Source organism: Choristoneura fumiferana, chromosome Z (assembly GCF_025370935.1).
Source record: "Choristoneura fumiferana chromosome Z, NRCan_CFum_1, whole genome shotgun sequence".
In the NCBI taxonomy this organism is placed as follows: Eukaryota; Metazoa; Arthropoda; class Insecta; order Lepidoptera; family Tortricidae; genus Choristoneura; species Choristoneura fumiferana.
This window is the reverse complement of record NC_133472.1, coordinates 33846351-33858538: the sequence shown is the minus strand read 5'-3', so window position 1 is coordinate 33858538 and position 12188 is coordinate 33846351. Positions and strand designations below refer to the sequence as shown.

General features: G+C 36.4%; 1 protein-coding gene across 1 annotated transcript in view; it reads right to left on the bottom strand.

Moving 5' to 3' along the window:
• Positions 1-275: 275 nt before the first annotated feature.
• Positions 276-12188, bottom strand: part of MEP-1 (zinc finger protein MEP-1) — a 30424-nt gene continuing 18511 nt past the window's right edge. Inside the window, exons 4-9 of the mRNA XM_074098005.1 lie at positions 8613-9358; positions 7677-7901; positions 7054-7313; positions 6729-6849; positions 6267-6564; positions 276-3443 (exon numbers count right to left, since the gene is read on the bottom strand). Of these exons, the coding sequence (XP_073954106.1) occupies positions 6268-6564; positions 6729-6849; positions 7054-7313; positions 7677-7901; positions 8613-9358 (1649 nt within the window). The 3' untranslated portion in view covers positions 276-3443; position 6267. The remainder of the gene's footprint in view (positions 3444-6266; positions 6565-6728; positions 6850-7053; positions 7314-7676; positions 7902-8612; positions 9359-12188) is intronic.

Here is a 12188-nt window from a genome sequence, read left to right as displayed (position 1 = left end):
AATGCATTAAGATATAGAAGGCACTTTAAGTAAACTAAAGCAATCGTAACGTTGGTAACGGCTTAAGACTTGTTCAATAGATTTACATTACAAGGTTTTTGGTACGGACGCAATCGGATATTTCGGACCGGCCAAGGTGATCAAAAATATCGAAACATGAACTCTAATACCTATATAATAGAGTGCATGTGCCGATATTTTTGACCACCTTGGCCGCTCCGAAATATCTAATGGCGACTGTACAATAAGACAATGAACTCTATACAACAAACCGCTTAGAATATAATAAATATATTAATTAACTTTACCATGACAGATCACATGATAATCTAGAACGAACACAGAAAAGTTATCCAAAATAGACAACCTCGCCCATAGGCGCCACATCTATAAATTATGTCACACATTTAGGCAGGTCTGTCGATTTGAGTCATGGACAAAATAATTTTGATTTTCATTATAAGCAGTGTGCCAGAAGTGGAGGTCCAAAAATGATTAAAATCGGTGTAACGGAAATTATGGATATCCGCTATTTTTCATTAACGAGACAGGCGACATGTTACTGTGAAATTCCAAAGGAGTTGTGTTAAATCGGGCTTCATATTGGCTACAGGTCTGTCAAGTTTATAAAATAGAGGCCAGAATTTAGTTTTCTATGTGTACATACTTTTATACATTAACAGTATTGCCGGTTTGCAAACAAAAATATTATATATATTTATATATTTTAAGATAATACGACATGTTCGCTGATACGGCGCGTGCTTGTTTCCAAATGGTCTTACAAAAATAATAGCACTTGCCTAGAGAAAACAAAGATTGCCATTGCCAGTTTTTTTTACAGAACAGTATAATTCTGTTGATGTACTGTAAAACTATAAAAATAAACTTCTAAAGATGTACCCCGATTTGCTGACTGACTACTACCAACTGTGCAACACAATTTTTATTATAATTAGAAATCGAAAAGGGTGTCAAATAAACTGTCAGTTCTACAGAAGCTCAGTTCAATCGTAAAGCAATTTTAATAACGTCAGTGTAATAAACCGAAACTAAAATACACAGCGTCAGGAGACTGATCCAATTTTAAAATAATGAAATGTAAAGGGTGACGAGTAACTAGTGGACATCCTTAAGCTACTACGACACTTTACACGGTACACTCAGTGTATGAATTTATCTGTGTGAACGCGGCGCGGGTGACACGCGTATTGATAGACACTGAGTGTACCGTGTAGTGTCGTAGTCTGTTTCAGGTTTAACAGATCGGAATGGAACTACTTAAAATGTGGTTGTTAATGTAAAATATTTGATAAAGTTTATTTTTAAAAGAATGAAAAAATAGGAACAAATTAATCTGCATTACATAACATAACATATATATCGTCATATTCGTGGGTGTTCAAAATCATAAAGGTCACAGTTCATTACAGCCACCCGGCACCCGACCAGCACCGCCTCGCCTCTAGCGGTTAGTATTCTTCATTATGTATTTGTATGCGCATGCGCTCACTACATCAACTCCGTCGCGTTTCCGGATACCTGACGACGAGCGGACCACTCGGTGATGGCCCGCTGCTCGCACCCTTGCGATGCGGCGCTCATCATCACCCACCCGTCATAGTGACTACTCGGAAATACGTGGACCACACGAGGTCCTCTCGTTGTCAAACGCGGTTGGACCACCTGTCCAGAAGCTTCGACAACGAGTGGACGCCGAAAGTCGAGGTGGTGCTGGTCGGGTGCCGGGTGGCTCTAATGAGCTGTGACCTTAATAGTTGAGGATACTTTTAATGACCTGTACTTATCTGTTCAACGGATAAAAAGCAATTACATATATAGATTTACTTCCAACAATTTATTCTTCTACCCTCGTTCCCGCGAAAATAGTGGACACACACACACGCACGCGGGATGGCCAACGAAGTGATCCTATTAGGGTGCCGTCTTTTCTTTTTGATATCGACTATTTGCTGAAACTATGTACTAAAAGGAGTAGAGTATTAGAGGAGAAAGCAAGTTGTCGATAACCAGTATTTGGTCGGTGCGGCGCCAATAGCCCCCGGCAAGAGTGCAAAAATAACCCATAAAGCGCTACTAAGACGGGGTGAATACTATTGAAGCAAAAACTACCGAGTGGCAAGGTTTAAACAATAATTAATACTTATATACAATTACACACAAGCTAAGAAACATATACCTTTGGAATTTATTCATAAAATATGTTAAATGAGACGATGCAATCCAAATCTAATCCAACCTTAAACTTGCTCGTCAGTTTGGATCATTATTAGCTTTAAATATGATTTTCAAATATAAAATCGTTAAAAATTCGTAACACTGCATATAAAACTAGCTGTAGGATGTCTCATCAACGAGACTATTCTTTACTTAGTATTACGTAAACATATTTAACTACCTTCTTCCTGATATAAAATCTTTTCTCAGTGCAAATTCAGTACTGTGACAGGAGCTTCCCACTAAGTGACGGTTTGTGGCACACCAAGTGCGTGCCGTGGCGCGTGTCGGCAGACCTAGGCTAGTGATCAACAACGTCGTAGCGGTTCAGTGATCTCGGTTTAAAACAGCGCCTACAAATCTTAAATTCGTTTAATTTCGGTGCTCAACATTCAAATATCAGATAATTCGTTTACCTAACATTATACATATAATAAAACGAGGCAGTAACAAGCCTCACACAATCATATATATTATATATACTATACATAAATCGAAAATGTTCCAACGAGTCCACCTGTCAAAACTTTGGAACATGATGTAACACAGAAACATAATATATCTCAATTCTATTTCGTCGATAAAAATCTTGAGGTATATAGAGCCTACAATTGAACAATGCCCTAAGCAATTAGTATACATTCCAATTGAAAAACCATCGACTTACCGAATTTTGAACATTTATCTAAGTTTTAATGACCACCGTGGTGATACTCGCCGTCCTCGTATTATATCTTTATCTAACTTTAGCCATGCTATTATAAAATTACATGTTCGAAAACGAAGCCTGAATTTGTATAGCGCTACAAAAATCTTGTTCGAAATATCACTGGCTTCATTTGTTTATTAATTCTCAAGCCAAGGCAGTGCACGGTTTTTCCTAAGCTAGCTAATAATAGTGCACACACAATTTTTTTTTTTAATAATTTACAACATTTGTAGAGAAATTAGAATATTTTAGTGGAAAAACCAGCCGTCTCTTTATTGCATTAAATTAAAACAGGACACCTTATTATTTACGTATCAAGTTATAAACGGCTTTAAACGGAATGTACACTAGCTAGAGCGACACGCGATGACAGCCCCGTGAAACGGAGGAGACGGAGGTGGCGGATGGCGGGTGGCGAGTAGCGAGTGGCGAGTGGCGAGTGGCGAGTGGCGAGTGGCGAGTGGCTGACACGTGGTAGCTTTTCCAGTTTGCTCACCTGAAAAAATCATCATCTCAACTTAAGAAATTAAACAAACACATATTATATCAATTTTATTATTGTACTGATTTGTGGTGTGCAATAAAGGTGTGGTTGAAATAAAACAAGTTACCTAGTTAATGCTATTAACCATTAATTAGTTCATGGACATAGGCCTCTGCATAGTAACGCCTAATTCAATCAGTAATTTTTAAAATGCATTTTATCACTGCTTGGGCACCACAAACTAGTTGGTGTAGTAGACCCTATTTCAATAAAGTTTGTCTATAGACAGTCTGATTTTACAACTTTATACAGGATGTTTATTTTTCTCGTCTTCACTGTGCAGTCGAGTTCATAAACTTGTGAGCAGATTTTTGCTCACAAGTTTATGAATTCGACTATAGAAGGTATAATGCAAAATGATCTTCAAAGAATAAAAAAAAACATTCGCTATTAGCAGTAATTAAATTCGCTGTAGAGATTTTATTACGCAAAGCTGGACTTACAAAATACAAAAAAATACAGCTTGTAAATACAGAATACAGCATCATGGCAAATTAAATTAAATTTGTGAATAATGTTTCCTTTTCTTTATTAGTATTAATATCAAACTGATTTTGGTTACATGTTATATATTCATTATACAGTACTAGCTGTTACCCGCGACTCCGTCTGAGAAGTATCCGTTCAGTGCTATTCCGCAGGAAATATGCAATTATTCTGAATAAAAACTAATCTAAGTCCTACCCTGGGTCGCAAACTATTTTCGTACCAAATTTCATCTAAATCGGCTGAGCAGTTTAAGCGTGAAGAAGTAGACAGACAGACAGAGTTACTTCCGCATTTATATTGTAAGAATTTTCATTAATAGTGCTTACAGTAGCAGTGCGATTAATTTCAAAATAACGAGCATTAAATAAAAACAGAACCATTACAAAACTGGAACTTTGAAAATATTATCATAAAACCCCATCACAAATATCACAGTTAATCAATTCGCAATACAAGATGAGAAACGCACAGAAAATCAAAAGTCACATAAAACATCATAAAAACTTATCTTAATAAAAAATAACCAGCAAAAATATTTTGGAACTCAAAACTTCCACTAAATACATCTTTCTTTCACTAAATAAATCAATATTTGGAATAAAAATACAAATTTATTAAATGACGCCCATAATTAAATAACTTGGGATTTTAGTCAAGTAGGTAATTTTGCGCGTTAACTGCTTGCATTAGAATTCGATTTTGATAGACTAAAGTAGGCTGGAGTACCATAGGTGTCCCTACAATATTGAAAGAGTTCTCTCGATTTCCTTAGGATCCAATCATCAGATCCTGATTTTGTGCCTATGGGACTTAATTAGAGGTATTCCTATACAAACGACTTTTTTTTTCAAATCGGTTCATATATGATCGAGTTCTGATGTAACAGCCAAAAAAATACAACTGAATTGATAACCTACTCCTTTTCCTTTAAGTCGCTTAAAAAACAAGCTGTTATAAAGGGCGGACGATGGATGCAATATGGTGACGAAAGCATAAGATGGATAAGACTTTTATTAAACTTCGATTAATATTTTTGTGTAACAATGTATACAAATTTGTGTGATGGTGATAATCTTCCTAATAATGACAAATCACTTTACAAATACGTACCACTTACATCTGTAGATGTAAAGAGGTAATTTTTCCCCTACATAAGTGGATAGTGAACTATAAAAGGAATGCACTGAAAATATGTAATATAGAAAAAAAACATACGATTATTTACTACAACAATAAAATTATCCAACTATTTTTCAACTATGTTCTCTTTTTTAAACCAATTGTAGTCATATCCATATTACGTATATTGTTCGACATGATTTTGACGTTAATTGCATACGTCGTCCCCCATTGGTCATTATCAATATATGACACGTCATTAATAATACGTAACGTAAAACGAGGTTAGTTTGCTCCCCACTGGGTAACAATGCTCCAGTTCTGTATTTTGTTTAAATGTCTATATTAAAACAACATAATGACGTAGTTTAAGCAAGCCAGCATGATAGTAGGGGTGATCTACTTTACATAAATACATATATGAACATACCGCAGCAAAATATTTTTCAAGATAAAACAAAGATTTCGAAATTTGGAGCAAAATTCGGTGCAAAGTAGCCTCGTTTTACCGGTATATATATATTGTTATCACGGGACAATTCACACCAATTGACCTAGTCCCAAAGTAAGCTTAGCATTGAAACGTTAGATGTAAGAAGTTATCCGTCTGAACGCCAGTTGTCTATGTAGTTTGTGAATCTGACATTGCATCACGCGAACCAACCAATCCGTGCTTTGTTTGTGAATTTTAACCAATCAACAAGCACGTCTATTTGAAACCTTGAAATTGATTCGTATTTGAATCATAAGTCGTTTTGGTTTTAGGTATGGCCACTTTTTGTGTGGAATTTGTTCCGAGTTACGCTTCCTGACTGACTTCTTATTTGTTCGTAGGTTGGTAGTAGGTACATCTGTGGTAACGGTAACGGTTTATTTATAATAATAAGTAGTACCGAAGCGATAAATTGTTGCCCAGTGTTCGCAATCAAATCAGAAAAACTCGTTTTCTCAAAAATGAGACCTAGTTCGATTTACCATCTTCAAAACCCCTCAATATTAAACTGTTTTAGAGATCTTAAAACATGCACACAAGTATTGCTCTTTTGCTAGTATATGTGCTGATTTTCTCAACTGAAAAGGTTAACACACAAATGTTTTGCGTGCAATGACACGTAGTGTAAAAAGCGTAGCATTCAAAGTGCAGTCATTTAAAAAATATCCTGTTACCTTATTTATCGTTGTTAGGCGTGGGTGTAGCAGCCTTGACCGGCTGCGGGATAATGGTGATTTCGTCGTTGATCTTGAGCGGTTTGAGGAGAGAATCATTCTTCGGCGCAGGCGCGGCCTTGCTCTTATCCATCACACGCTTCGCGACGACACTATGTGCCGAATACACGTGGTTTTCGAACTGCTTGTACATGCCAAATGTCGCTGTGCACACTGTGCACTTGTAGGATAGGTGCGCCGGTTTAAGCGTCAAATTATGGTCCCTAGCTACGTGGTTGAGCAACTTCCATTGATATACCTGCACATGATAAAGGGGTTTGTTAATGTACCTTAAAGAGCGGTAATAGTTGAATTTTTATATCGGTTAATATTCAAATTTAAACGACATCAACATACTTTTAATTTCATATTTTTTAGTAAATCAGATGCCAATATAAATAAGCTTTATTTAATGTAACTCACCCTGCCACACACTGGACACCGACCCGCATCTTTGCCCTTATTAGCCGCTTCCTGCATAGAGCTAGTGACGAGCCCGTGTGTCCCCAAAAGATGTCGCTCTAGGCCCTGGTCAGTGAAAAATCTGAAAATCAGAAGATGTCTCGATATTAATCGGTCATTAAGAGGGATGACGATTCTAGTTACGTAAAAAATAAAGACTAATACAGTAAAAGGACGGTTTCCGGGCAGAAAAAACTTTGTTCAATGACTACTTGTATCTATCTGTCGTATCTTAAAAGGCAATGTATTTGTCAACAAAACTGTAAACAAAGTTGAGATTATTTACCTGAATTGACACTTCTGACAATTGAGTGGTGGCCTATTATATATCATTTTAGGGTGTATTTTGACTTTATGTATCCACTGCATGTGATTGCGCAGTTGTTCGAGGTCCTTGATGTAACCGTCGCATATTTCGCAGATGACAAATGTACTCTTAGCATGGTGACTCGGCGCCGGCGGCGGTTGCGGCTGTCGCGGCAGTGGCGTGATTGAAATCGACGGTTGGTGCATCGACTTCGGCAGGACTGCGTTCTTGTTGTTGTTCTGCGAAAGCAATATGAAACTGTTGTTACAGAGACGAAGCTCCCTCACTGTTACACATTTACTTTGTAATCAAACACATTAGAAACAAGTAACTGTGAAAAATATACAATACGCACGGAGACGCAGTACATGGAGATAAAAATCACGAGAAAATTATCATAATCATAAGTTTTTTTTGTTGCGAAATCACTAGTGCGTTGTCTGCTGCAGCATCAGCATGAAAGTATAATCTCTTGCACAGTAGACATAGCACTCAAAATACATCTATTTTAGTTAGAGCGTCTTAGATACCTTTGTGTGCCTTAGGATAAAATTCCAGATCCAGACAAGCAATCCAGCGCTTCGGTAAATGCAATTAGTTACCTGCGCAGGCGTGGTGTGCCGCACCATGACGCCCCGGATCATAGGGGCGCGCGGCGGCGCAGCGGCGGGCGTGCGGCCCCGCGCGCGGAAGCTGCCCGCGCCCATCCCCACTCCGCTCATCAGACTCGCCATGTTCATCGGCGGCCGAACAATGTTGTTGCCGACCTGCGTGCGCCCGAAACCGCCCTGGTACGATCCCAACATGTTATTCCGCGACCTCGTTATCTAAAAAATAAATATTTCTGTGTTATCAAATCAACTCGCCAAAAGGGGTGACACTATTTACCGGCCCGGATAATTCCGACATTCGTGTGCCATACAAACTAATGTCATTGACATTTGATTCAAGATGGTACTGGCTGGACCACCAGAATTGCACTATGGTTTATGTCAATCCAATTTATAGAAAGGTTAAACAAAGACGCCATTAAACCGACCACAGACATTTAATGATGTGAAAACCTAATTAAACCTATTGCAAAATAATTAATCTGTTCAGTAAATCGATAATTTATTAATTGAATAGATCAAAATATTTTTGTCTATTTTATTATTTACAATACTTGATTTAATTTCATAGACTGTTTATTCAATTATAAAAGCAGTAACTATTTTTTAAATTTTAAGGTAAATAAATAATAATCGCTTATTCAATCGAGTATTAATCGATTTTTTAAATGTCAAATTTTCCACCTTCTCTATGCTAGTCTATGCTACTACAGATTATACACGAGTTTCATTCAAGAAATAACGTCAGATTTTGAAGACGATTTCTCAAATTAAAATTATATATTGAAATAAAGTGAATTTTGGTGAAAAAAGAGATTAGACGTCTAATTTAAAGACACGAATTATAGATAAATGTGTTATTGATTCGATCCAGTGGGTGTTTATACAAGAATTTTGTTGAAAGCTTATGAAATGAAGAGACAGTACCTTTGGTATTTTAGCGGGAGGTTCCCACTCTATGGGCGGCGCTAGGTTAACTTCTGGCTTGAATTTCTTCGCGCACGGTATTAGATGGCGTGCAAGCTTGCCCTTGCCGTTATCCTCAAAGGGACAGTTCGCACATTGGTGGTAAGCCGGCGCTCGCTCTAATTTTCCCCTCGTGTTATGCTCTGCCTCCATGTGGTACAAAATATCATGAGGACTGCGGATTTCAAACGCACAGAAATTGCATTTATAAACGTTATTCTTCATGTGTGGGGTCTCCAAATGGTGAGCCATAACTAACATAGATTCAGTTTTGAAACTACAAAATTCACATTTTATTTGAGGGTATCGATATGGTGCGTTATTTTCTTTACTAAACTCTAAATTCTTCATTAGGGACGAAATAGAAGACTCTGTTGCCTTGGTACTGTGGCCAGCTTTCTTTTCCCTGTAAAGCTTTCTATTTTGTTGTTTCAATAAATCATTTTGAACATACTCCTGTACAAAATTCAATCCAATATTTATAAAGAACTTCCCAAGAGAACAGTCAAAATAATTGTCAGACTTGCCGGAGGTAACCTTATCAGAAATTAAGTCTGAAACGTCTTTTATCTCTTCTATGGAATCCGCTTTGTCTTTAATAACAACCGTTTTATCTTCTTCGTCACTGTTGATTTCATCTTCGGAATCTACCGAACTTTCCCCATCCCACGAAGCATCATCATCGTCATTTTTGCGCATTCTTCTCGCTGTAAAAGAATATTTGTGTAGTACTGATGTTGTGATCTTTATAACAATATACCATTACTAGCTATTGTGGGTAACTTTGTCTGCTTAACCCTTTAGTGGGTAACGGCAAGATATTTGCCGTCATACGACTCAGATATTTTATTTTTTTCTCAATGAACGTGTTGTTAGTTAATATAACTTTTGGTTCGCATAAGAGAACATACTCGTACCAATTTACGAAAAAAAGAATAGCAGATAAACGTTATTCCAACCCATGTTAAATGATGATTCTTAGGCCTGAACTTAGATTTTTAACTATTCCTTACAATTGAACAAAAATGTTTGTAAATAAAATTTTGTTTGCTGGATTTATCCGATAGTCACAATTCTCTACTTTCAGAGACAAGATTGGCGATATAAAGTTTAAAGAAAAAAAATCTGTTATTTGATAATTTTAAAAAATGAAGACGGCAATATATTTGCCACTATCTGTTAAGTGTCTGGTGTTTATTAAAGGAAAGGGTGGGTTAGGCTACAATTGTTATTGATTTATATATGGAGCAATAGCTTAATTCAATACTTCAAATTTGCCTTTTACCTTTATTGCTGAATTAGCCGTGTTAGTTAGAAATGACAACGGAAGTAAAAAAATCTCGCTAAAAAAGTGTTGATTGTTCGTGCGTGCAATCTTATAATATAATATATTGTTGTTGCTTAACTCGCAGGTTAAGTATTTTTAATTTTATTTTTATTTTTAGGTATCGGTATTAGGTATCGGATTTTTTTTTTAAATATTAGTTTTTCTTGTACAAATATACAATTTTACTCGCAAATGTGATGAAAAACATTGTATGTCGCACGGGCGTTACTAGAATTCCGAACATCGACTCAGTAAAGCCCTCAGTCTTTGACTCTTGTCCGTAATTCCTTATTTACCGCCCTTAAGACAAATGTACTATTACGTATTATAAATTATTAGGGATAAAATCAGGCAAAGGCTGGCTTTTGGCTTTAACTTTTCCCATTTTCCCATTAAAAAAAAACATCTCACCTCAATGCTCAAATTTGTCAAGACATATTGTTAGTTATCATTGTTTTGTTTGTATTAACTAAAAAAAATATATAATAAAAAAAAACTGACCGATTTTGTTGTATGGTTTTTATAATTTATTTGATAAATATAGACTATTTTAAGAAACTATTTTCGGTATTTTTGTTTTTAATGAATCCTATCTACATTAAAAAAATATATAATTTATTGCTGACGTGACGTCATCAAATTCATAATGGATAATGTAGTCTTCGTCTGCACAAATAAAAATTACAGTAAGTCTATGGTAAAGTCAACGTCACCGCGGATGGCTAACCCATAGAGGTAGGAGATACAATAGAGTGCACTCAGCTAAATGCCAAGCGTACCCGATTATTACTATTATTACTTTTGTGTATAAACAGCCCACAGGCAACAGAAATTGACCAACAGGCTGTGGTGCATTTGGCGCCTATTTGCAAGTTTAGAATGAACTGACAGAATTCGAAATACTCATATTTCCAAAATAAACTGTTCTGAACAGAATCTGCTTGAGTTTTAAATGATTTATTTCGAAAACATGATATTACAGATTTGTTTTTTTTGGTAAAACTGTGTAATAAGTAGTGGTGCCATGCTGTGTGTACTTTATGAGTGCAAGTCTCGCATCGTTAACAAGGAAAATGGACAAAATTTAAGCTTTCATAGGTCAGTGATAATTTTCGTGGAATTTTGTTGATTTTCGATTAAATAGCGCTAAATACGTTATATTACATGTTATTTATTCGTTTTCATTATTTCTTCTCATAGGATAGAATAGTGCGGTAAAATTAATATCGATAATCTGTCGATATTACATAAATATATTGTTTCAGATTTCCAGAAGTGGGTGGTCCGGTTTGGCAAAAATGGGTGGAGTTTGTTGTTCTCGGTCTCAAAGACGCAACTGGATGCCATGGTGGAAGTCTGCATTTATGCCCAGGCCGGAGCATTTCGGGGACACCACATAGTTTATGTCATTTTGTATTATACCCCTTTATATATATTGTTATTGTTTTTTTTTACCTATTGTTTGTGTGTCTCTAATGAACTTTTTAATTATTTTTTTTCATCACCCGAGAGGGGCGTCGGATCGCCGTGCTCTCGCATTAGAGCATGTGGTGATAAAAAAACTTGGACCTTTCACTGTCATCACTAAAATAAGTCGCGGTATTATTCTAGCACTTTTCTGCGCACGGCCGTCTAAGTGTGAACATGTCGTAGCTCCGCTGTAACTCCGATGCAACATACCAACATGCCCCTAGGCTGAAGATGAAGACTGCATCGACTTGCGAAAAGGCAGTAAAACTGGCCCTGTACTACCAAGTGCAAAATTCGTTTCTTGTCATCCCGCTGAGGCTAATATGTATTATTTAATACGAAAGTGAGAGGGACGGTACGATACGAACTTTGATTTTCGAATTTCGTAGTAGCGTAGTAGGCTTCTCAGAACATTCTATTTTGTGATCACGTCTCTTTGTGCTACGTCACATTTCTCCTTAAACGACGTCAATCACATATAAAAATAACGTTATTATAGGTGAAAAACTTAAGCAGATGACCAGTTAATGTAAGTAGTAGTAACGTGTCCGTATAAACAAATTGACGTTCCAGATTCATATACATATAATTTATCTGTCAAACAAGGGTTAAAATAGTTGGTTGGTAGGTGGGTTGTTATTATTATTATTATTATTATACAATTATGCTCTCGACTTAATCGGTTTTTTTTTGGTTCATGATACAGGCATATGTCAAGTATCATGTTACCATTGTGTGAA